Source organism: Myotis lucifugus, unplaced genomic scaffold, assembly GCF_000147115.1.
Source record: "Myotis lucifugus unplaced genomic scaffold, Myoluc2.0 scaffold_1871, whole genome shotgun sequence".
Lineage (NCBI taxonomy): Eukaryota > Metazoa > Chordata > Mammalia > Chiroptera > Vespertilionidae > Myotis > Myotis lucifugus.
In genome coordinates, this window is record NW_005872919.1 from 1 (window position 1) to 23,213 (window position 23,213).

At 65.5% G+C, this 23,213-nt stretch overlaps 6 protein-coding genes across 9 annotated transcripts in view; 1 reads left to right on the top strand and 5 right to left on the bottom strand.

Annotated features, from left to right (window-relative positions):
• Positions 1-84: 84 nt before the first annotated feature.
• Positions 85-1,019, top strand: LSMEM2 (leucine rich single-pass membrane protein 2; the record flags this gene model as incomplete). The annotated part of the gene is made up of 2 exons (XM_023748829.1): positions 85-239; positions 454-1,019. Coding segments are annotated over 2 exons (289 nt in total), but the record flags the coding sequence as incomplete, so codon positions are not given.
• Positions 1,020-1,090: 71 nt separating this feature from the next.
• IFRD2 (interferon related developmental regulator 2) lies at positions 1,091-5,919 on the bottom strand. Its single transcript, XM_006108189.3, has 12 exons — positions 5,701-5,919; positions 3,828-3,947; positions 3,658-3,742; positions 3,426-3,550; positions 3,189-3,346; positions 2,987-3,037; positions 2,733-2,902; positions 2,541-2,646; positions 2,104-2,241; positions 1,889-2,017; positions 1,718-1,813; positions 1,091-1,581 (listed from the first exon to the last, which is right to left on the bottom strand). Exons 1-12 carry the CDS (start codon positions 5,756-5,758, stop codon positions 1,501-1,503), a joined length of 1,317 nt encoding a protein of 438 aa, XP_006108251.1. The 5' UTR covers positions 5,759-5,919; the 3' UTR covers positions 1,091-1,500.
• Positions 5,920-6,275: 356 nt separating this feature from the next.
• On the bottom strand, positions 6,276-12,355 carry HYAL3 (hyaluronoglucosaminidase 3). The gene is made up of 4 exons (XM_006109629.3): positions 12,239-12,355; positions 7,573-8,481; positions 7,107-7,196; positions 6,276-6,990 (listed from the first exon to the last, which is right to left on the bottom strand). Exons 2-4 carry the CDS (start codon positions 8,458-8,460, stop codon positions 6,715-6,717), a joined length of 1,254 nt encoding a protein of 417 aa, XP_006109691.2. The 5' UTR covers positions 8,461-8,481; positions 12,239-12,355; the 3' UTR covers positions 6,276-6,714.
• On the bottom strand, positions 9,161-12,363 carry NAT6 (N-acetyltransferase 6). The gene is made up of 2 exons (XM_014450247.2): positions 12,239-12,363; positions 9,161-10,223 (listed from the first exon to the last, which is right to left on the bottom strand). Exon 2 carries the CDS (start codon positions 10,101-10,103, stop codon positions 9,336-9,338), a length of 768 nt encoding a protein of 255 aa, XP_014305733.1. The 5' UTR covers positions 10,104-10,223; positions 12,239-12,363; the 3' UTR covers positions 9,161-9,335.
• Positions 12,364-12,931: 568 nt separating this feature from the next.
• Positions 12,932-15,772, bottom strand: HYAL1 (hyaluronoglucosaminidase 1). Its single transcript, XM_006108196.3, has 4 exons — positions 15,615-15,772; positions 14,257-15,180; positions 13,844-13,933; positions 12,932-13,686 (listed from the first exon to the last, which is right to left on the bottom strand). The coding sequence occupies exons 1-4, from the start codon at positions 15,639-15,641 to the stop codon at positions 13,348-13,350; spliced, it is 1,380 nt and encodes a 459-aa protein (XP_006108258.1). The 5' UTR covers positions 15,642-15,772; the 3' UTR covers positions 12,932-13,347.
• A 4,000-nt stretch (positions 15,773-19,772) lies between these two features.
• Positions 19,773-23,213, bottom strand: part of HYAL2 (hyaluronoglucosaminidase 2) — an 8,354-nt gene continuing 4,913 nt past the window's right edge. Inside the window, exons 1-4 of one of the 4 annotated variants that reach the window (XM_006108192.2) lie at positions 23,155-23,213; positions 21,425-22,412; positions 20,872-20,961; positions 19,773-20,480 (exon numbers count right to left, since the gene is read on the bottom strand). In XM_006108192.2, coding sequence (XP_006108254.1) covers positions 20,070-20,480; positions 20,872-20,961; positions 21,425-22,363 — 1,440 coding nt within the window. In that variant the 5' untranslated portion in view covers positions 22,364-22,412; positions 23,155-23,213 and the 3' untranslated portion in view covers positions 19,773-20,069. Of the gene's footprint in view, positions 20,481-20,871; positions 20,962-21,424; positions 22,413-22,737; positions 22,897-23,154 lie in introns of those variants that run through there. The other 3 variants (XM_014450250.2, XM_006108191.3, XM_023748825.1) reach the window with 3 other exon arrangements.

Genomic DNA, 23,213 nt, shown 5'->3' on the forward strand with positions numbered 1-23,213 from the left:
CCTGCACAGCGAGGTGAGGGGCGGGCGGGGGCGTGGAGAGGAGACCAGCGCCCCATTACTCTCCTGATGCCCCATTGCCCACAGGCTTGCTGTGCCCTACCTGGCCGAGGAGGCACAGCCATGGGATGAGCTGCTGGGCCTCTTGCCTCCTGGCTGCAGCCGCGGGGGCTTCCTGCTGCTGCTCGCTCTGCTGGTGCTCACCTGCCTGGCGCTGGCCATCCTGGGGGTCTACCTGAGCGGTATGGGGGCGCGCAAGGCCAGTGGGAACCCAGGGCCAGGGAGTGGGACTGGAACCCGTGCGGTTGGCGGGAGCCACTGGAGAGGCGGCGGCAGTGCCGGGTGGGGGGGGTTCACAGCACCGTGGCGTGGGGCTGGATGGGTGGGGGGTGGGGAGTTGTGTGTGTGTGGGGGGGGGGGCACATGGTCTGATACCCGCACCCCCGCCACCCGCAGTGCTGCAGAGCGAATCCCTCCGCACCATGGCGCACACACTGCACGCGCAGGAGGAGACCTTACTCAAGCTGCGGCTGGCCAGCCTCAGCCAGCTGCGGAGGCTCAACTCCAGCGAGGCCCGAGCGCCCAGCTGAGATGTGCCTGGGCCTGGAGTCGGGGGTGTGTGTGTGTGTTGGGGGAATAAAGCGGCCCTTGGCAGGTTTGTCCTCTCCCCTCCCACTGCTGCTCCACCTACTTCCTGGTGAGGTTTCTGTGCAAGAAGCTCATCTGCCCACAGCTGACCGCCTCTCCTGGCTTCTTCGGGCCAGGCCTAGCCGGGTCTCCTGGGGTCAAGGCCCGGCTCTGGGTGGCCCAAGGTCAGAGGCGGCGATGCCAGCCTCCGGGCTCTCCCTGCGGCCTGCCAGCACTCCTTGGCCTCCCCAGAGAGCAGGTTCCTGAGTCTAGAAACAGCTGCCCCCATTCCACTCACCCCAACTTTGCCAAGCTTCCCAGAGGGGTTCCAGCCTCAGCTCAAGACAGGCCAGGCTGAGCAGGAGGGCCATCTAGGGAGGCTCCGAGGGCACAGGCGAGGCGGAGCTGGGCCCAAGCTGGGGTCGTGGGGGGGGGGGGGGGCAGGCAAACACCCAGGAGCCAGGGCCACAGCAGGCTGCGCACTCAGTTTAATTACCTCTAATAGTCTTTAAAAACCCGCACATAAAGCCACGCCAGGGGCCTCCCCTCCCCACCTGTTGCGGTGACCTTTGTCCAGATGCCACCCCCACCCTCCTCAGGGAAGTGGTTCACCCCAGGGGAGCCAGGTGAGCACAGCTCGGGACGGGAGCATCGGGCCTGACCGAGACAGGGCAGGCAGGGGCCGCAGGCTGGGTGCAGGGGCAGAGAGCCAGGGTCCCAAGTGGCCTGGCTCCAGCCACCCACCCCGCGTGTTTTTGGTTTAGCCATTAAAAAAATAAAGCCACACTTTCTGGCAGGGACCAGCTGTTGCACTGTCTTCTGTGAGAAACCTGGGCAGGGTGTGGCGACTCCTCTTCAGCTGGTCCGGTTCCTGCCTCACAGGACGTCTGCCCGCTTATCCCGCACGCGGCTGCGCGCCTTGGTCCGCGCTTTGCAGGCGGCTGCGTTGTACAGGTGCTGGCGGGGCAGAGTGGGGATCTGTGAGCCGGGGGTCGGGGTGGGAATGGGGGTGGGGGCAGGGCTTCTCCTGCGGCCCCTGCAGAGCTCCGGGCAGCGGGAATATAGGGAAAACACAGGAGCCGAGGGCACAAACCTTCTCAAACCGGGACACCTTGCAGGCCTTCAGGGCGGCGGCGTCCAGCACCAGCACGGGGCCCAGGCCAAAGATGTCGCGGAGCAGCTCGTTGTTCTGGGCGGAGAGGACAGTGAGCGCGGCCCGTGGGCAGCGGCCTCGCGGGTGCCCCCTCCCTGCCCGCCTCCCCACCTGCAGGTGGTGGTGCAGGCCCGACCCCAGCACATCCTTGAAGGCGGCGTAGACTCGGCGCCGGGCCCAGCTGTCCACGTAGAGCACCTCGAGGCCGAAGCGGATGGTCTCTTCCTCACACTCGCCGCCCTGCGGGGCAGAGGGGCCGTGAGGCCGGGCTTGGCGGGCGGGCGGGCCTGGGGACACGCTCGCTGGGCCACAGTTCGCACACGCACCTCGACGAAGTGCAGCACCGCGCGGAAAGTGGCGCGCTGGCGCCGGCGGTCGGCCTTGGCGCGGTACTTGTTGCTGTCGGTGGCCAGAGTGCGCAGAGCGCCGCAGAGGGCGTCCATGTCCCCGTAGGTCAGGTCCTCCTGCAGGGGCGGGGCGGGCGGGGGTGCACAGGAGCCTGAGCTCTGCTGGCTCCACACGGGCGGCCCAAACCCTGCCTTTCACTGAGGAAGTTGCTTTCTTCTCTGCCTGGGCCCCTGAGCCCCGCCTGGACCCCTGCCTCGGCCAGACAACCCTGCTCAGAGCCCCCAGCACAGGCCCTGGCACCTGAGTCTGTGTTGGGGCTACTTCCGCCCCGACCTAAGGCTGCCCTGTCTCCTGTGGCACCCCCTGCATGGGCCTGGGGTGGCACGTGGTGTCAGCAGGCGCCCTCCCCTCACACCTCGAGGTCCCGGGCGAGCTCAAAAAGCAGTGCGATGGTCTCGCCGGCGGCAATCCGCAGGTTCACAGTGTCACTGGACAAGAGCTGGAGCAGCCGGGGCAGCTGCCTGGGGAGGGGGCGAGCTGAGCTGCGTGTGTGGGCTGAGGGCTCCTTCACTCTCCCCTCCCGCACCCCCTGGGCAGCCGCCTCTACCTGTCAAGGATGTGGCCGATGTGGCTGCTGGGGCAGATGGTGAGTAGCAATGCCCAGGCTTGCAGGGTGGCACGGAACAGGCCATGCAGGCTGGCAGGGGCTGTGGAGCTGCCCGCACCGCAAGATCGGCTAAGAACCCCTTCCAAGCAGGTGAGGCAAGAGAGCAGGTCCTAGGGGCACAGGGCGGCAGGGGAGCGGCTCAGGGCGGAGCGAGGGCCTGGGTGCTCTACCCCCCATGCCCCAAGGCCACGTACCTGGACGTCAGCGGCAGCCACGTAGCAGCCCAAGCCCAGAGCGGACGCACACTGTCGGGAGAACAAAGCCAGGCCATGGTCAGGAGTGAGCCCTGGTTCCCAGCCCGGGGCTCAGCCTCGGAGCAGGGGGCCTGGAGGCAGGAGGAGCCACCTCTCTGCGTAGGGATGGGGAGGGGAGAGTGTCTCGGGGCACGGCACTCACGTGGAGCCGGGCGGAAGGGCTGGCCGCGGCATCAGTGAGCACCGACACCAGCAGGGGCTGCAGGCCGTGGAACAGCTCCTCGCTCTTGGGCCCGGGACCCAGCTGCACGCAGAGCAGGCCCAGCAAGGCGGCGGCCAGCGCCTGCTCCTCGCCCTTCCCTGCGGGGACGCGTCCAGTCAGCCACGCACCGGGGCCAGCACCCGGCCACTTCAGGTCCCCACGTGCCCCACATCCAACCTTTCTTGAGGCACTTTTCCAAGGCATCGGCCAGTGTGAGGCTGCGCTCCAGCAGGAAGTCGGGGAGCAGGCGGGACGCCAGGGCCAGGCGCAAGTTCTCAAGAGCACCTTGCCGGGTCTTGGCACTGGGGGATGAAGAAGGGTGTCTGTCCCTGGGCCAGCCCGACCTGGGCCACATCTGCCAGGGGCTGGGCAGGGACATGGGAGCCGGGCTGGCGGGCAGCCAGGGTACCTCTTATCTGTGAGGCAGTCCACATACTCCTTCAGCTTCTCCTCAAGGTCCTCCTGCTGGCTCTGCTCGTCCACAGCATCCCCCCCTGCAAGGCCAGCTGGTCAGCCCTGCGTCTTGCCCTGGCCCCGGAGGCCCCACCGAGTCCCTGCCAAACCCCCACGCGCTCTCACCCAGGCTGTCCTCCGCCGCGGTGCTGAGAAGGCTGGGGCAGTCGCTGGTGGTGCTGCGGGCCTCACTGGCCGCCTCGTCCTCACTGGAACCCGAGTCAGCCTGGGCGCTGCTCTGAGCACCTGGGGAGGGTGGAACGGGCCATTTGGCCTGTCTCCATGGGTGAGTGATGGCTGGGGTGCCTCACCCAGCCTCATGGCCCCCCGAGACAGGATGCTGCCCCTCTCAGAGATGAGAAAACCAAGGCTGAGGTGGGAGGCACAGGGGCTGAGCCAGGAAGCAGGAGAAAGGGAGCGAGGTCTACCAGGCCCAGCCTAGGAGCCCCTGAAGAGCCGACCCAAAGCCAGAGCCTTACAGAGACCGAAAGCCAGGTGGAGGCAGAAGGGGCCGTACAGGCCCCAGGGAGCCTGGGGCCCAGCCTGAGGTGGGAGCATCCCTGGGCTCCCCTGGGGGAGCTGTCACCCGCCCAGATTATGCTCCCAAATGGCCAGAGCAAGACTCAGGGACTTGGGTTACAGAATGAGACAGACCCAGGGTTCAAATCCCAGCTGCACCTCTGAACAGGGGTGCAACCAGGTCAGGGCAAGTGAAGACAACGACTAAGTAAGTGACTAGTTAAGGCGCTTCTGTGAGCCACAAGCTCACCCCTCACCCACCAGCCCTGGGGGCAGAGCCCAGGTCCCAGGGGTGTGGGTGGGCGCCCAGGCTTCCAGCACACTGCCTTCTGAGCTCCCCTGGGTCCATCCCAGGCCTTCAGCCCTGGGCGGGTGAACACAGAGGTTCCTCCTGCCCTGGGAGGTGCAGAAAGTAAGTGGCCCCTGACTGCAGGAGCCCCTGAAAACACTAGCTCGGGAGCGTCCCACTCAGAACTGAACACTCGTGTGTGGGTTCTGCGCTGGCCAGGGCGGTGGTCACAGCCGAGCCCCAAGCGGGTCTGGTCATCAGGCTGGTCCTACCTCTCAGGAACAACGTTCTCCATGTGCCTGGGGACAAAGTCCAACCCCCACGCAGGCCTCTGCTCATCTCCTCTCACTCCCACCAGCCAGGCAGCCCAGCCTCCCCTCGGGTGCTCCACTGTGCCCCGGCCCCCCCAGAGGCCAGACCTCTGCACAACTGCCCCCTCCCCATGGCTCTCTCTCCTTCCCCTTCTCAGGGCTCCCCCAGAAGCCCCCACCTTGCGGCTTCCTTGGTTGCCTACCTCTGGGGCTGACACACTCCGTGAGCTTCCCCCACAACCAGCCATTCTGGAATATCACGACCCTTTTAGATGCTCTCCCACCCAAGCCCGGGTTTCTGCTGTGCCTAGCGGGCACCCCACCCCACCCCACCCGTGCAAGCTAACATGTGTTTACTGCACCAGGACACTCTCCTGGTCCCCGCTGATAAGCTCCCAGGGCTGCCTCGGGCCCCAGGGCTCCCATCCGCCTTCTAGGCCAGGTCCACCGAGGCCGCAGTCCCCCAACTCCCCATCGCCCCCTCCTTCCCTCCCTCCCTTGATTCTCCCCCAGGCCTCCCACCAACTTTCTAACCCAGTCCAAGAAAGGGCCAGGGACTGGGGAGGGGCGAGCTTCCTTCTCTGTCCTGCGGGTGTGGCTGACAAAGCAGGCAGCTAGGGCGAGGGAGCAATGGGGAAACCGAGTCAGGAGGTGCCCACCGCGTTAGCGTCGGGAGCGCAGGCTCCAGACCGAGCAGCGCGCTCAGGTGGGGCGCACACGTGGCCGCCGTGTCCCGGGGCACGTGCGGGCCGAGGGGGAGCTGCGGGAAGCGGCGCCCAGCGGGTCCAGGCAGTTCCCGCCCAGGACCCTCAGGGACACCGACGGGGACCACAGAGGGTCCCCCGCTCGCCGTTGATCAGCTGCCCGAGCCCACACTTACCGCCTCTGCGGCGCTGGCCGCCCTTGCGGGGCGCGCTGCCCTTACGGGCGCGGGGCATCCCGGGAATCGGGCGCGAGGGGCGCGGGGTCAGGGACCCGGCGGACTGGGGCTCCAGACCAGCGAGACGCCGGCCGTTGCGCGGAGCTGAGGCTCAGGCAGGCGACGGGAGCCACACGCCGCGCGCACCACCATCTTCGCTAGGCGCCCCGCCCTGCCAAACCGGCCGAGGCGCCCCGCCCTGCTACACAGGTTGCCGGGAAGGCGAGTTCCTGGCCATCCGGTCCAGACCCACAGCCACGAGGCCGAAACTACTACTCCCAGGGGGCTGTGCGCGCGTATTACGGCTGGCCACAGGGCATCTCGGGAACTGTAGTCTACTCCCGTGACCCTTAAGCCCACGACTCCGGCTAAACTATGCACCCACAATGCTCTGTGTCCTCCCCACCCACACCACCTGCAAACGCGCACAATCCTTAACTTTGAAACTAAGCCGCCCACCACGCAGGACACTTGCAGCCGGACACTCGCGCCTCGATGAGCATGGGGCGTGGGACAACATAGAGAACAGCCAAACCTCAGGCAGCGAAGGAAAGAGTGACTTTATGATGAAAGCAAAGTACAGACAGCAGTTTAGCACGTACAGACCTTAGTCAAGATCTTGAGACCCACCTGCCCTTGGACAGGTCCCCTTCCTTCGGCGTCTCCATGGACCCAGTGATGTGTAGGGACAGGGCCCTGGGCTGGCACCCTAACCATCTGGAACCTTGACTCTCCCTAGGACAGCTGCCTTTGTAGCAGGGGTCAGGTGACCTCAGAGGGCCTCTGGTTTTAAAACAGTGGAATTTTTTTCTGGCCCCTTCCACTCCCCAGGGATCCCATGGGGGGTAGGGTGTGTGGATGAGAGGACTGTTAAGCTAAATAGAACAAGAGGACTGTTAAGCTAAATAGACAGAATCCTCAAGGGCTGCGAAATGGCAGCAGGGACAAGAGGGTCACAGCAGGTGACCACTGGCTTTATGCTGTTTCTTGAGGCCCTGGCGTCGGCCTGGGCTCCTGGCAGGTGGGGCCCGCCCAACCCCGGTAACAGTGGCAACTAAAGGGCTCCCAGGCTCCAGGGCTGCCATCTGGCTGCAGGTGCAGGAAGGCTTCCAGCTGTCCTGGGTCTCGCCGGGCACAGCGCCCATGGCCATGGCACCGCTGGTGACTGCAGGCTGTGGCCGCCCTGGTCACGTTAATCACGTAGGGGCCCAGGGTGTCCACCAGGTAGTCATGAAGGTACCAGCACTTCTCCTGAGGAAAGGGGAGGGATGCTTCAGTGTGCCTGCTCCATGGCCCTGGCCTGGTCTCTCCCCCAGCCTGGGAGCCCCAGCATGGGCTGCGCGGCAGCTGGAGGGGGCAAGGATCACCTCGGAGCTGGAGAGGCTCAGGTCCCCCCAGAGCACCACGCCGGCTGCCCCCAGCGCTGCGCTCACACCAATGGTCCGCACGAGGTCGTCCTGGAGGTAGAGAGCTGCTGAGCCCGGGCTGAGCTGGCCAAGCCCACCTGGGCCTACCTCCACCTTCCAGAAACTTTCCTGACTCAGTGCCACAATCTGATTGCACCTCTAGAGTGGGGCCCCTTGGCACTGAGCCTGAGTGGCTTCTCGGCCCTCCACTCAGAATGTCTCCCCTCAGCTCAGGGCACCAAAGGCTGGCCGTGCCTTCCCCACGACCTTGACTTCCAGGGCAGAGGCACGCCTGTCAGATGCCCAGGATAGGACCGCCCCCCTCAGAACCAGACCCTCCCCTTCCCACCACCCTGGGCAAGGTCTTCTGCCCAGACCTTCCTAGGACAGGGCCAGGCCTCCCCACTGCACACCAGCTTTCACTCACCTGGGACAGGAACCTTCCAGAGCCCTGGCGCGTGAGGCGGGCGTAAGCCAGGACCGGCAGGGGGTGGGGGTGCCCAGAGCGGGCCACACGGAAGGCCTCCTCCAGGCGGTGTCGCACAAATGCCTGGTGGTGAGCGGGCGGCAGCCTGGGCGGGAGGTAGATGCTGGGGAAGAGGGCGCTGGAGGCGGCCCAGAGCCAATGCAGTTGGGTGTTTCGGGCACGGGCGGCCGGGTGGCAGTGGCCTGTGTAATTGGAAGCCATACCGTGCCAGCCATTGCCACAGGCCGGGAAGTGATAGAAGCCCCAGAGCCCCCGGGGCTGCAGTGCCCGGCCCAGCCGCAGGGTGCCCTCCATCAGGGCTCGCGCTGCTTGTTCAAAGGCTACCCGGGCCTTGCGGAGCTGCTCCTGGGGGCCCAGGTGCGGGAATACCTGCTGTGCCCACGCCCACGAGGCCGCCTGGTAGGCTCGGCGGCGGCCCCAGTTCCCAGCCCAGAGTGGACACCATTCTTCCCAGTCCAGCACTGCCAGGCCGGCAAAGCCGGGCCTCAGGCTGCGGCGGATCTGGTAAGCGGCGCGTGCCAGGTGGCGGTCAAGGAGCACAGCCTGCGGGATGCCCCCATTGTGAGCTGTGCCCCTGGGCCCCACGTAGGGATAGAGGCCGAGCTGGTTCTTGTAGAAGATGGTGATGTTCTGCCCGTGGAAACGCTGCCCACGGTTGGCAGTGATGCCCAGGGCCGCTAGTGGCAGGTGCACACCAAAGCGGGCTCTGCAGCGCGCCGAGGGCACGTTCCACAGCACGGAGAAGGGGTGCTCGGGGGCCCCAGCCAGGGGCTGGCCACACCCCAGGCACAGGGCCGCCCCGAGCACCAGGGCCGCGCCCAGCCGCATGGTCTTGCCCCAGGAACGGACCTGCAGGGGAGAGGGTGTGAGCTTAGAGTCCAAGGCCATGCCTTCCACACAGCAGGGGAAGCGGGGAGAGCGTCCCTAGCCCCTCCCCACAGAGGGGAAAGCATGGCCCCCAAGGGGTCCCGGAGGCCTCTCAGAGCAGCCACACCCTGCGCTGGCCTGGGCTGTTCCCGACTGCTCTCCGTCCCTGGCCCCCCACCCCCACCCGGAGCTCTCACAGTCCTTTCCTTCCCTCCGCCCGCCCACCTTCCTTCCTGCCCCAGAGCCCTCAGCCCCACCTGCCTACTCAGCACTCAGGTCTCTCCCACCTCCCCCGGGAGGCCTCCTGGGTCTCCAGGTGGGGTGAGGGCACGGGCTCCCCCGGTCCCAGCATGCATCCTGCCACTGTAGGCTATCTGTCTCCCTATCTCTCTGTCCCCTTGGGTCAAGATCCTGTCAGTCTAGTTCCCCATTGCCTGTGCCCAGCCCAGGGCCTGACATACAGTGGGTGCTCAGGGAGTGGTGACGAGTGAGTGGATGTGGAAGAGAACAGACACCTTCCTCCTGAGCCTGGCGGAGTGGGAGGGGCAAAGGCAGGAGTCCCTCCGTCCACGGCGGAGGTGGATGTGGGCTCCGGCAGGGACCGGGACCTAAGATGAGCCTGGGAGGCAGGCGAGGGTGGGGGTCAACAAATCAACTGTCATAGCCACACCCAACAGAAGCCTTTATTCAGCCACACTGACAGCCTGGAGCCCCAGCCAGGGAGCCATGTCCTGGTCCCACCGGCACTCAGCTGCCCCCGGGGCCAGGGGCTGAGGCTGGGACTGTCCTGGGGAGTCCACTGAACCAGAAAGATGGTGCCCTGTCCCAGGTGCCCCTCAGATGTCCTTCTCCATCCAAAATATGGGGTCTCCTCTCAGGTCATGGTACCCCGTCTCCAGCAGGCTTGGTGGGGAGAGCCCGGGTGGAGGGGGCAGTGAGGTGGCCAAGGGCTCAGGCAGGGGAGGGGGTGGCGGCAATGATGGCCCTTTGGAGGCTTTGGGGGCAGTGTGGGCAGCCAGGCTAGGGGCCTTGCAGGGTGGCCGGCGGCATGGGGCCCTGGAGAAGGCACTGAGCAGAGCGGCGGGCAGCCGTCGGCTGGCGAAGACCAGGCCCTGCACCGGCTCCCCCAGCTGGTAGCCCAGGTGGGCATAGAAGTGCAGCTGGTCATGGGTGGTAAGGTGCAGCCGGTGGAAGCCCCGGGCCTGAGCAAAGGCCTCAAGGCCCTCCATGAGGCGGCGGCCAAAGCCACGGCCCCTCAGGGCCCGGGCCACCACCACTGTCTCCACCAGGAGGCTCTGGGGCCGGTCTAGCACCCGCGACAGGCGGGCATGTCCCACCACAATGGGGGGGTGCCCGGGCATGGGGTGGGGGCTCAGCAGCATCAGGCAGAGGGGGAAGTTGTCGGAGGACTGGCCCAGGGAGTGCAGGCGGGAGGCGCGGCTGCGCGGCCACTGCTCGTTGATGAGGTCGGCGCAGGCGTCCAGGAGCTCAGGTCGGCAGTGCACGGGCTCCAGGGTCAGCGCAGCCAGGCCGGGGGCTCGGGTCTCCTCTGGCTGGCGTGGGGGGTCCACGGTCAGCTCAGTCAAGCCAGGAAGGGGGATCATCTCTGGACGGCATGCAGCACCCGGGGTCAGCGCAGCCGGCCTGGGGCTCCGGGTCCGCTCTGGTTGGTGTGCAGGATCCTGTGGCAGCTTGGCCAGCCTGGATCGCAGGGTCAGCGCCAGCTGGCAGGCAGGATCCAGAGTCAGCCCGCCGCCGGCTGGTACTCAGGATCAGCTCCACCCAGTGGGGAGGGTCTAGGGGAGGGGTCGGTGCAGCGAGGCCAGGCTCAGTCAGCTCCGGCTCAGCTGAGTCAGGGTCAGGCTGGGAGCCGGGCTCATATCTCAGGTTGCAGGTGGCTCAGTGCCAGGCTGGGGGTTCAGGCCAAGGTCTCCAGGAAGTGGCATCTCCTCAGACCACAAGGTGCTCCTGCTGTGGACACCAGCCAGGCTGGGCTGTGCCAGGAGGGAGGACGGGCTGGGGCAGGGACGAGTGGACAGAATGCCCGGGGAGCCATGTGCCCTAGAGCAGTGGTCAGCAAACTGCGGCTCGCGAGCCACATGCGGCTCTTTGGCCCCTTGAGTGTGGCTCTTCCACAAAATACCTACTTCTGCGCATGGGGGGGGCGGGGGGGGGGGTGGACTCAGTGGGATGGGTTCAGGTGCCCTGCCCCACGCTGGATGGAGACCGAGGCCTGGCCCGGCTGCCCTGGCTGCAGCACTGTCCTCCCCAGGACAGTTGATCTAGCCCCACAGCATCGCGACTGGCTGGCCATCAGGCAGAACATGCAAAGCAGACGCAATGACCCCCTTGCTTAAAGCCACCCAGGGCTCCTTCCGGAGGCAACACGGCTGTCCTCAGGAGCTGCTCTCGTCACCGAATTCCAGGCCACACTTTTAAACCCCGTGGGCCATGCCCGCCACATAACTGACCGGCGGGGGGCGGGGGGGCTGCTGTGCCACTCACTCACCCATCAGGCTCTTTCCCCTCCCTGGACGGGCTTCGTGGCCTGGGACATACAGCCACGGCCCCTCCCCAACACTGCCCAGCCCAGCTCCGGGCGTGCGCGCACACGTGCTTGCAATACAAAGGTAGTTTGGGAGGGCAGACACCTGAAATGGGTCTCCCTGGGCTGAAGTGAAGGTTCTGCAGGGCTGGGCCCTTCGGGGGCTCCAGGAAAAAACCCATTCCTTGCCCTTTTCCGGCTTCTAGAGGCACCTGTTTTCCTTGGCTCATGGCCCCTTCTCCATCGTTAAGGCCAGAACGGCTTCAGTACAACCTGTGCGTCCACAATCACACCTCCTTCTCTCTCAGGACACTTCGGAGGGTCACGGAGCCAACTGTCCCCTCAGAGGGGCCCCAGCAGTACCAGCAGGGCCCTGCTCATGGCCACACACACTGGGCTCTTGCGAGCCTGGCTCCCCACAGGCCTCTAGATAAGGACCACAGCTTCCTTCCTACGTCCATGGGGTCCAACGGCCACCAGGTTGGGGCCCGACCTCCTGCACCCAAACCCCACTGTTGGCCCATTCTGCCCCAAGCCCTGCAGGCAGGGGTCCATGCTGGGGGGATTTCTGGCATATGGTGGGGGCTGAGCGAGGCGTGCTGCTCCCCACTCTTCTACTCACCTTCTCACCAGAGGAGACGTCCCGGCTCCCTTCCCCAGCCCCCCAGGAGCCCCCTGAGCTTGACCCATGTCAGTAACAGCTCGCCCCTCCCCTCACGCCACAGTCCACTCCGAAGGCTACGAGCCCCTCACCTGCAACCAGCCACCTCCGAGCCCCTCACCTGCAACCAGCCACCTCCGCAGCAGCTGCACCCCTTGACCAAGAGGGAGGGAGCCCCAAGATCTGCATCTAGACCAGGAACCCCAGGCTTCCCCGCGGGTTTAACCCCTTCGTACCAACCCAACCCACCGTGGGCGGGGTTCCTGGATTCTCAGAGATAGGCGGCCCTGTCCCTCCTGTGCCTCGGTTTCCCCTCCCTCCCAGTGGGCCATGAACCACGGCGTTTTGGGGGTGGGGGCTTCGGGGAAACTTGACAGCGGTTGAGTGTGGCTCAGCATGCTCCGGGAGGGAACCCCAGACGCGGGGAGAGCGAGAGGAGCGACAGAGCCACGTGACCTTACGCACGGAGCGGACAGAAGCGCGGGGGACAAGGGTGACGGACATGCCGCGCGTGGGGAGGGGGCGGTACTGACATGTTGAAGCGGGGCTCCAGGATGCTCGGCGTCCTGCTCTGCGCAGCTCCAGATCTCCTTGTCTCTGGCTCGGACTCCTTCATCCGTCCGCGCTGCCCCCTAGCGGCGCGGCGGAGGCACTGTAGCCGTCGCGGCCCGCGGCGCCCCACCTGGTCCTGAGTCTCCCGGGGCGGCCAGGCTCCGCCCCCCGGCCCGTGCGTTCCAACGCTGACCCGACGCAGGCTCCGCCCCCGCCCCGCCCACTGGCGCTGGGCCCCGCCCCCTGCGCGTCACAGCTCAACGCCTGCTCCGCCTCCCGTTGGCCCCGCCCATCAGGCCCGCCCGCACAGGCCCCGCCCGCACAGGCCAGGCTCTGGTTCCATGCATCACTGCTAAGGACCCGCCTCCGCTCGGCTCCCCGGAGCCCCCGCCGGCGCCCCGCGTGCTACCAGCTGGGCCGGGCGCGGGCCCTTCCTCCGGCCGCCTCCGTTTCCGCCTCGTCCTGGCCTCGCCCCCGCGCCGCTCTGTCTCGGCTCCCGCCGGCCTCCTGCCTCCGTCAGGCGTGGAAAGGGCCAGTGGCGCTTCCTCCTGGAAGTTGGGTCCCACCCTGGGAAGTAGCCGCCCTGGGACAGACGTCAGTCGGAGAGGGGCCTTCCCGTGCCCTCTGGGTCCGGAGCGGCACGTCTCAGGCGCTCAATAAGCAGCTCTTCGGAGTGAGAAGCACGTCTGTCGGCTTTATTTACAGGGTTCGGGCTGCTGGCCATCCCCGCGGGCGCAGCCAGGGGCGCCACCCTACAGCAGACGCCTGGTGGGAACCCCAGCTGCTCCGTTATGGCGGTGCCACCTGGTGCAGTGCGCTCCCTCCGGGCTTGCTCAGCGCCCCCTTAGCGGCGCCTGAGGCTGAAGGAGTTAGGCCCCTCCACATGCTCAGCACAGGGCTGGGTGGTCGCTGCATTTAAGGACGGGCAGCCCCGTCTCTGGAGGTGATGTTTGAGACCCGAGGTGGGTCCGCAGACTCCCGGGCAGTACGTGGTATGTGAGCATGACAGGCAGATGCTCCTGCCGGTACCCCCGAGTGTGGCCGTGACTTGTATAGCTGGGCCTGCCCTTGGGAAGCCTGGGCCAGGCTGTTACACGACTGGGTGGTGCACCTGGGGTGTGGCCAGGTGCTCACACCAGGCTCCCCTCCAGCCCGGGTAGCAGTGACATTTGAACTCCACCGCCATGCGTTCCCGATCCTCAGGGGAGAGGGCACCTCGTAGGGTCAGGGGCCCACCGCCAGGCGGGAGTTCAATGGCGAAACTGGTGGGGTTGAGGAAGAGGAGGGCCTCGGGGTGGCTGGGGCTCCGGGCACAGCGGCCATGGCCGGAGCACAGGGCCTCACTGCACAGACGGGCCGCACTGGTCACGTTCAGGACGAAGGGCCCCAGCGTGGTGTCCACGTACTCCTTGATGGCCTGGCATGATTCCTGGGCGGGAGGAGGCGCGTCAGGGACACCGGGCCACGCTGGGCCCACCTAGGGCACCGAGGCCCTCACTGGCCAGCCAGCAGGACTGCAGGGGTAGAAAGGATGGGCCCAGGTCTCCCCAGCCGACCTCGGCCCCCCGCCCCACGCCTGAGCTCACCTTGGTTTTCGTGTTCTCCCAGCTCACCCAGAGCACCACTCCCGCTGCTCCCTGGGCCGCGCTCTCCCCCAGGCTGTGCTCCAGCTCGTCCTGGGGAAAAGGACAGGGTGGCTCTGTGGCCCTCCCCCCTCCCTCCCCAGGCAGCGCTGGAACACCCCTGGATGAGCCCAACAGTTCACATTCCCCGCCTGGGGCAGCCCTGGCCCTGGGGCCGGAGGCCAGCCTGCCCCGCTCTAGCCTGTGTGCCATGCAGGCGGGGACTGCGTCCCGGCACAGACCTTGGCACACAACACGTGTTCAAAGGATGTGAGAAGGAAGGGAGGAAGGTGCCACCAGGCTGTGTGGCATCAGTTGCTGGACCTAACGCCTGAGGAGGGGCTGAAAGGTGGGCAGGGTCACAGGAGGAGACTCACCAGGGACAGAAAGCGGTCGGTCATGTCATAGAAGATCTGGACGTAGGGCAGCACCGGCAGACTGGGGTCCCCAGCACCCCCAGCCACACGGAACGCCTCACCCACTCGGTGCCGCACGTACATCTGTGCCTTCCCTGTGCCCGCCAGCGCCGCGGGAAGGTAGATGCTGGGGTAGAGGGCACGGCTCTGGGCCCACAGCCAGCCCAGCTGGTCGTTCTGGGCACGGACGCCCGGCGGGCACTCGCCTGTGTAGTTGGGGTTTAGGAAGTCGTAGTTGTAGCAGCCAGGGAAGCCGTAGAAGCCCCAGAGCCCGCGGGGCCGCAGGGCCCGGCCCAGCCGGAGCGTGCCCCCCATCCAGGCCTGCGCGGCGCTCTGGAACTGGGCCTGGGCTGCTGCCTCCACCCAAGGAGCCGGCCAGTCCGGGTGCCGCCCCTGAACCAGCGCCCGCGAGCGCTGCCGATAAATGTCCTTGGTGTCCCAGTTGAAGGCCCAGCGTGGGCGCCAGGCCTCCCAGTCGATGACCGCCAGCCCCGAGAAGTCGGAGGCAGGCATGGCCGCCAGGACGTCGTGGTACGCGCGGGCCAGGTGGGCGTCCAGGCTGGCGTTCTGGGGCAGGCCACCGAACACGGGCTCCCCGGCAGCCGTGTAGTAGGGGTAGGTGCCCAGCTGCGAGCTGTAGAAGATGGTCATGTCCGGGCCCAGGAAGGTCTGCCCTGGGTTGGCCACCACGTCGAAGACACTGACGTCCACGTCCACGCCGTGCCTCTCCAGGCACCACTGCGTGTTGGCGTTCCAGACGGTGGTGAAGGGCTGGCTGGGCACCACGGGGCCCCTGGAGCCCGCGGCCACGCCGAGCAGGGTCAGGAGGAGGGCGCAGCTGGGACGCAGGTGGGCTGCCAGGGCACAGGGCCGGCCTCGGGAAACCTGGCCAGGGGAGGCAGAGCGGAGAGCGGGCCTTGAACTCGCTCACCCAGCCGGGGAGGCGGGCCAAGTCCCTCGCTCAGTCCAGCCCTGCTCTGACTGCAGGTGGCACTGCCTGGGAGGACGCAGGGAAGTGAGGGGCCAGGGAGAGGGCTGGAGGCACATCTGAGTTGCCTCTCGGGACAGGCCTTGCCCTGCCTAGGCTCCCCCCCCACCCCCCACTTCCCCAAGGGCCACAGGAGCCAGGACAGCTGTTTGAGGGGCGAGCAGAGAGCCAGGCCTGCCCCATGCTGACGGGACTGGTGGGGCTGGGCCCTTCCTGTCTCTTCCCTCAGGAATCCCCACCAGCCACGGGGGTGGGGGAGGGGGGAATGATGCTCAGGGACCAAGAACAGCCTCCTGCACACCCCCCAGCCTGCCCGCTCGTCCCTGCTGACCTCAGGGCTGACGGGCCTCATCCTCATCCTCCAAACTTCCCGACTTCCCGACTGGGGTGTGGGACTCTAGGAGGAAGCAGCTGCTGCTGGCAACTCGGAGCTTCTGTAGGGGTCACCCCACCCAGTCTGGGGGCGGGCTGAGGGGTGGGCCCTGGGTTGGAGGGCTGGGCCAGGCCCTCCCGAAGAGCCACCTCACCACCCCCAGCAAAGTGCCCTCGGCAGGGGGTGGGGCCTGGGCCGGAAGTGCCCCCCCACCCCCCCAGTCAGCACTAGGGCAGGGCTTTGTGGCTTTATTTGGGCTGGGGTGGGGGTGGGGTGGAGGCAGTGCAGGGGGCAGGCCTGTGTGGTACTGGAATCTGGGCATCTTGGGGCTGATACCCAGGGAGGTGCTTGCCCCCCACATGGCTGCACGAGGACATTTGGGGCCCTGGGCACTTTTGCTTTTGTGGGTGGGCCCTTCCTAAAAAACATTTTTGTTCTTTTAAAAAATATATATTTTTATTGATTTTAGAGAAGAAGGGGGAGCGATAGAAACATCAGTGATGAGAGACAATCATTGATTGGCTGCCTCCTGCACGCCCCCTACTGGGGATCGAGCCCACTACCTGGTCATGTTCCCTGACTGGGAATCCAACCGTGACCTCCTGGTTCACAGGTCTATATTCAACCACTGAGCCATGCTGGCTGGGCAAAAAAAATTTTTTTTTAATATTTCATTTATTGATTTTAGAGAGAGAGAGAGGAAAGGAGAGAGACATCGACGTGTTGTTCTACTTATTTATGCATTCATTGGTTGATTCTTTTATGTGCCCTGGCCGGGGATTGAATAAAAAATTTTTTAAAAATATATTTTACAAGTATGTTGGTATAAAGACAAACACACTCCAGACTGCATCCATTCCATATTCATTATTTATATATTTTTCTTCTATTAAAAAATTAAGATTTTTTAAAAAATATATTTTATTGATTTTTTACAGAGAGGAAGGGAGAGAGATAGAGAGTTAGAAACATCGATCAGCTGCCTCCTGCACACCTCCCACTGGGGATGTGCCCGCAACCCAGGTACATGCCCTTGACCGGAATCGAACCCGGGACCTTTCAGTCCGCAGGCCAACACTCTATCCACTGAGCCAAACCGGTTCCGGCTTCTATTAAAAAATTAAACATTTATGGGCCTCTAAAGTCCTGTGGTCTAGGCCCCTGCCTAGCTTTAGGGACCTGTGTCTGAAAGGCACTGTGTTCATGAAGTCAGGGCTGTGCTGTCACCCTTTGTCCACTTGCTGGGTCAGCGGCTGTGTCTGTGAAGCCCCAGCTAGTGGCCATCGGGGCCTCTGCACAAACCAGCAGAGTGTGTGTGTGAGTGTGTGTGAGTGTGTGTGTGTGTGTGTGTGTGTGTGGGACGCTGTTGTCTTGTGACTGTGAGGCTTGTCGGGTGACCACACGCCTGTTCATTCCTTATGATTCCACTTGTTGGCTGATTCAGAAACTAGTGATTGACACCTACTGGGTGCACAGGCCCAGGCTTGCCTGCCAGGGCGGTGGAGGAACCAGCAGGTCCCTGGCTCAGGTTCAAGTGCTTGCCTGGGTCTGCAGCCTGGTCTGAGCCTGAGCCAGTGGCGTGGTGGCCACCAGAGCAGTGGCACAGCTGGCTGCCACCTGGGCTGGGTCCTCCAGGCTGGCACGGCTGGAGAGGAGGGTCCAGGGTGCTGTGGGCACGTCAGCTGCAAGCCGAGCACAGGATCTGGCCAGAGGTGGTGGCTGCTGAGCCTGTTCGGAAAGCTGGGTCCCAGAGCAATGAGCATCAGACCCAGGGCAGCGGGGACCCCTCGCCCTGAGGCTCCGTGCTGCCTCCTGCCGCCCCGGCAGACCTCGTGCTGCGCTTGGCACAATCCAGCCAACCAGCAGGCGAGCATTCTCGCTGGCTGGGCTCGGGGCAAGGGCGAAGCTCCAATGGAACAGCAGGAAGCAGCGGGGTGCCTGCGGCCCTGCCCCACCCCAGGGCCCCACCCACAGCTAGCTTCTGCAGGGTGGGTCTGGTCCAAGTGATGTGTGTCTGGGGTCCGAGGAATAGAGTGAGGAAGTAAAATGGAGTCACTATAGTCAAGCTGTTAAAGTACCACAATCAAGTAGGTTGAGCCGTGAGGGAGGACTGCTTTCTGTCTTACCTGGCCTGCGACCTTAAGGTTTTGAACTTTCCTGTCCTGCATCAAGGCCTAGACATACCTCAGACCCCCAGACGGCCCTCTGCTTACCCCCTGAAGGACTCCCATCCCCAGAGCACCAGACGTGAACTGACCTTGCTGTCCACTGTCCAGGCCACACATCTGATAACCATCTCAGGCCAATCCAGAGGCTCAGGCTGCAGAACTGATTCTTCTTAAGAAATGTACTTCTTAAGCTGCTCACAGGTGAGCCAGCTTCCAGGTCCAGACCTACCTGCTCTCTCGCTGGGCACACCTCAGGCCTGGTCACCTCACTCCCCACCCCCCGCCTGGCCATCTCCTGGCTGCACTTTCTCCAGGTGTCTTCCCGGTCCCCCAGGGGGTGATGGGAGGTGCTCACAGGTCTGTATGGAGGAGTCAGAGTGTGTAAAGGAGGTCACACGGGTGGGGGACCAGAGCTCCGCATGTAGGGGGCTGTGTGTATGCGGACGTCATAGCTACATAGGTGGGACGGTCCCAGCCACGTGGGAGGGGTCATAGGTGTGCCTCCATCACCGGGGTTGGGAGGTGATGTGAGTTGGATTACATCTGTGCGGGGCGGTCAGAGCTGCCCTCTCTCCGCTGGCTCCATCATCTCATGGTCTCATTGACCAACGCCCGAATCTTCTCTCTAGCAGGTCTGTTCGCACTGAGCCAGGAGCTCCGGGAACCCTTTCACCTCGGGACCCTCCTCCACCAGGGGCCTGACACTGCCCTCCCAGGGTGACCACAGCCCCTTCTCTCTGTTCTCTGCCATCACCAGGCGGAGGGACAAGGATGGCTTGACAGCCTGAGTGGACACTGATTCAGTGGCACTTGCTTTCGCAGGCTCTGCTCCCCTAACCACGACCCCCTCGCCCCCTGCTTCTCTGGGGAGCGCTCTCCTGGGTCTTCATGTCCAGTGTGCACCTCCCTCTACGCTGCCATCCGCACAGGGACAGGGACAGGGAGCGGTCTCTATGGTGATTCCCGGCCGCATCCCTTGCGGCTGGCCCGGCGCTGGCAGGTGCGTGTGCTGTTTACAGAGCAGGGAAACGGGCACCACCCTCAGCAGCCAGGCTGTGCGGCTCCGGGTGCCCCTCCTGCCTCTGCCTGATAGAGGCCTGGCCACATCCAGCCCCGTGCTGGCATCCCCGCGGCGTTCAGCTTCCGCCACCTTTGCCCCTGCTTCGTTCCTGGCGCTGAGTCATCGTGACTAGGACAGGGGCACCGGGTGCGGGTGGGGTGGCTGAGGCCCGGGAGACCCACCCAGGGAACTCCCTTCGGGGGCAGGGAGTGGCGCAGGGCAGAGCAGGTCTGACTGCTCCGACGGCTCCTGCTCTCCCGGGGGCAGAACAGGGCTGACCTGGAGGATGTCTCTGCTCCCAGGCCCTGGGTACCCCCCTTGCCCCATCAGGCGACTGCAGTGCGACAGGGACGGGATTTCAGAATCCAGACCCCAATCCCTTCTTGCCTCCTCCGACCATACCCGGTGGAGGACTGTGGCCCAGAGGGGTGAGGGGTGAGGGGTGTGGCTGGAGTCCATTGCCCGGGAGCTGTGGGAACGGAGGGAGAGGTGGTCTGGTTACTTGCCCAGCTGGGGAACATCAAACATCCACTCCCCGTCTCTCCCTGGGTGGGCAGGCGAGGCAGCCGGCACCAGCCCAGCTGGGCTGCAGGGCCAGAAGCAGCGAGTCGTCCCTCACAGGAGGTTGGGCTCCACTGCATTCCAGTCAATCCGGAGAAAGCAAGGCCCTGGGCATGGGCGGGGGGAGGGGGGGGGGTGGCACGAGCCCTCCGCTCCCAGGGCCCCGTCCCAGCAGGACAGCTGCAGAGTGGGCTGCAGGCCCTGGTCCCAGTGACACATTTACCGACAAGAAGTCCCTAACAGGCGTCACAGGGACAGAGCTGGGCGCCAACCTCACGGAAGAGAGCACGCACTCACAGGCCCTGGCCCAGGGACAGGCCATCCAAGCACAGAAGCAGTTGTTTTATATTTAATTTACAAAAGAGACCCCGAAATAATAATAATAAACTACCCAGGAGCAGGGGAGTGGGCCATGTCCCTCTTCCTCTGGCAGGGACAGAAGGGGTCCCCCAAGGGACTGCCCCTCCCCCTTAGAACAGGGGGTGAGAGCGGATGTGGATCCCTCCAGGCATCCCAGGGGCTCTGCCCCCTCTGGACTCATGCGTCCACCCTGTGCAGGCTCCTACATGCCTGGCAGAGCCCTTGTGGCAGAGGCCAGCTTGCCCGAAGCCAGGTGGGAGATCCCTACAAAGTCCAGGTGAGGGCTAGGGCTGCCGCGGCCAGCAGGCCAGTGAGGCGGGACCCAGCCCAGGCCCCCCTGGTGCCCCCGGCTGCCCGCCCACGGTCCCATTGGCATTGCTCGCCGCCCCAGCCTAAGTAGCATTGGCATTGAAAGTGCTTCTGCAGGTGGTCGAGGTCGGCCCAGCTGAGCTCCCCCTCTGGCCGCAGCGGGGGCTCGCCCGGCGTGTGGCTGGGCACTAGGCGGAAGCTGCTGGCGCTGAGGTGCAGAAAGGTGTTGGTGCTGGGGTCTCGGCGCACGCAGCGCCCGTGGCCGTGGCACTGGGCCCAGCTGCAATAGTGGGCGGCCCAGGACACGTTGACGACGTAGGGGATCAGCAGCTGCATCAGGTAGTCCTTGAGGTACTGGCACGTCTCCTGGGGGCAGAGGCCAGGAATCAGGTCAGCTGCCTCCGCCCAGACCCAGCGGACACTGTGCCCTCGATGTCGTGCCCGCACCTTCTTGAACCGGTGACACACGTATACACGCGGTTGTGCCCGAGCCCTCCCTGTCCTTGCGCCTACTGAGAAGGGGTAGGGGCAGAGGCTGGAGCCTGCAGGGCAGCAGGGAAGGGTTCAGGACAGCACGTCCCCGTTCCTGGGAGCAGGGGAGGAGGCCTCGTCTTCTCTGTTGGCACCAGGGATGTCTTGGGTAGGAGACAGACAAGGGGGCCAGACTAGGTTTGCCCACCTTGAGGTTGGCAGCCAAAAGCCCGAACACACCCTGCTCCTGCAGAGCCTGCAGGCGGGGAGGCTGGGGGTCACTTACCATGCTGGTGGTGAAGCCTGCGTCGCCCCAGAGGATGACCCCGGCTGCGCCCAGGGCGGCGCTCTCGCCAATGGTGGAGATGAGATCCATCTGTGGGGACAGTGGTCACTGGGGCTGAGGCCGCAGGGAGGAGCCCACAGGCCCCTCCTGTTCTGACTTGGTGACCTTCCCCCAGCCCAGTCCTCCCCTCTCACTCTCAGACCCGGGCCCCGTTTCACTCTCTCCTAAGTGTTTAAGCCATTTCCACCCCCTCTTTGGGCCTCCTTTCTGGAGCCTAGGATCTATCTACCGAGAGACCCAAAATCAGCTGGCCACGCCCACACCCACGCCCCTGCTCTGTCCTGGGCTTCCTGGCACGCTTTGGGGTCGATTCTCAGCACGTCTGGGCCTTGATTTTCTTATCTGCAACATGGAGATAACGATGCTACCCTTTCACCAGGTTCTAGAGAGACTGAGGGGAGGGGAGGTAGCCAGCGCAGGGGGGGCAGGAGGCCCTCGGGAACTCAGACTGCAGCGGCTCCCAAGGAGGAAGGCCGGGCCGGGAGGTGCGTACCTGGCTAAGGCCCTTGAGACTGCGGCTGTAGGTGGGCCGCGCGAAGACGTAGACTGGGAGCGCGTGGCTGGCGTGGTGGGTGCGAGCGACACGGAGGGCCTCCTGGACGCGAAAACTGACGAAGTTGCGGCCATGAGCGGTGGAAGCGAGCGCCTCCTCCAGGTAGACAGAGGGGAAGAGGGCCGTGCTCTCGGCCCACAGCCAGGCCAGCTGGTCGTTTCGGGAGACCTCCACGTCGGGGCAGCGGCCGGTGTAGGTCGCCCAGTTCTGCACGTAGTCGTGGTTGTAACAGTCGGGGAAGAGGTAGAAGCCCCAGAGGTGCTGGGGCCGAAATCTCTTGGCGGAGCGCAGCGTCCTCAGCATGAACTCCCGAGCGCCGAACTCGAACTCGTACTGCGCCTGCTTGCTGACGCGGTCTGGCGGCCAGTCGGGGTGGCGGCTGGCCACCAACTGGCGCGACAGCTGGCGGTACACGTCCTTGTCCTGCCAGTTGCGCACCCACACGGGCCGCCAGTCCTCCCAGTCGATGACCGCCAGGCCCGCGGGCTCCTGCCTGCGGATGTAGTGCTCCACGCGCTCCTGCAGCATGTCCAGGTGCGCCCGCAGGACGCTGTCATTCTGGGGCACCCCACCGTGCACCGGCTTCTTCGCCTCCGGATCGAAGTAAGGGTACAGGCCCAGCCGCTCCCGGTAGAAGATGGTGATGTTCTGGTCCACGAAGCCCTCGTTAGGGGAGGCCTGCACGTCGAAGGCCTTCTCCTCCAGGTCCAGCGGCACCTTGAGGCGCGGGCCACAGTCCTGCGTGGGCACGTCCCATGCCACCACGAAGGGCCGGCCGGTGAAGATGGGCGTCGCTGTGGGCTTGAGCTCCTTGGCCCGTGCTACCGCCAACGCCAGGGCCAGGGCCAGGATGATGGCGGGGCTCAGGCCTGCCCACATGCTGGGGGCTGCAGGAGGAGGGGTCACCTGCCTGGCACCGGCTCAGGAGCTGAGGAAAGGGTGAGGGAGAGCAAGTCAGCCCAGAGAGCCTGGAGGGGCGGCCGCTAACCCGTCCACCTGCCGAAGCCCACGCTGTCAGACCCTGGGACCTGCTGTCACAGGTCTGGACCACAGGCCACCCCGGGGCAAGCAAGACCCCGGGAGCTCACGGCAGGCGCTAAGCAGTGGCCTCGGCTGGGAAAGGACCTGTTGGGTCTGTGACCCCTGAGAACTGGGCGAGTCCAGCTACTGACTCGCTGCCGAGACACTCAGATGCCCGTCCCCCCCCCCCCCCCCCATCGCTTCGCAGCGCCCAGACCCGAGGCCCACGGTACCCGGGGAAGAGCTCTCGGTCCAGAGAAGCGCTAGCATTCGGGGGAGGCCCCGGGGCCCCAGCAGCGGCCCGCAGGCTGGAGCGCACCGCCCGGGCCAGCGAGGCTGTCAGGACTTTGTCTCGAGGCGGTCCCTCTCCCCGGCCCCGCGAGGCCCCGCGGGGACAAAGGGGCAGCGGACCTCCCACGGCGGCGCCCGCGGCCGGCCCTTCCCTCCGCAGCCCCCGGGAACGCGCGCCCCCCGCCAGGCGGGCCGGGTAGAGCCCCCTCCGCCGGGCCTTTGTGCGGGACCCCGCCCCCGCCCCGCACGTGGGGCCCGAGCCCGGCCCGGTGGGGCTGGGGTCCCTGGGCCGCCTCCCTGGGGGTTCGGAGCCCAGCCCGCGGGGAGAGAGCCGCCAGGCTGGCATCGCCCGCCCTCACCTCGCGCGGGCTGCCGCCAGGACCCGCGCCACAGCCACCGCCATCCTGGGCCCGGCCCA

Bases quoted from the DNA above. Each gene is read 5' to 3' on its own strand.
- NAT6 (XM_014450247.2), bottom strand. From the start codon at position 10,103: ATGATCCCCCTTCCTGGCTTGACTGAGCTGACCGTGGACCCCCCACGC.
- IFRD2 (XM_006108189.3), bottom strand. From the start codon at position 5,758: ATGCCCCGCGCCCGTAAGGGCAGCGCGCCCCGCAAGGGCGGCCAGCGC. The intron at 3,948-5,700 runs GTAAGTGTGGGC...CACCCTCCCCAG, and splicing joins CGGCCAGCGCCGCAGAGGCG to GTGCTCAGAGCAGCGCCCAG. The intron at 2,242-2,540 runs GTGTGAGGGGAG...CCGCCCCTGCAG, and splicing joins AGCTCGCCCGGGACCTCGAG to GAGGACCTGACCTACGGGGA.
- HYAL1 (XM_006108196.3), bottom strand. From the start codon at position 15,641: ATGAGGATGAGGCCCGTCAGCCCTGAG. The intron at 13,934-14,256 runs GTGAGTCTCCTC...CCTTTTCCCCAG, and splicing joins CCGACCGCTTTCTGTCCCTG to GACGAGCTGGAGCACAGCCT. The intron at 13,687-13,843 runs GTGAGCTCAGGC...CCTCCCGCCCAG, and splicing joins GGGAGAACACGAAAACCAAG to GAATCATGCCAGGCCATCAA.
- HYAL3 (XM_006109629.3), bottom strand. From the start codon at position 8,460: ATGCGGCTGGGCGCGGCCCTGGTGCTCGGGGCGGCCCTGTGCCTGGGG. The intron at 7,197-7,572 runs GTGAGTGAAAGC...CTCTACCTCCAG, and splicing joins CTGGAAGGTTCCTGTCCCAG to GACGACCTCGTGCGGACCAT. The intron at 6,991-7,106 runs GTGATCCTTGCC...CCCTTTCCTCAG, and splicing joins TGAGCCTCTCCAGCTCCGAG to GAGAAGTGCTGGTACCTTCA.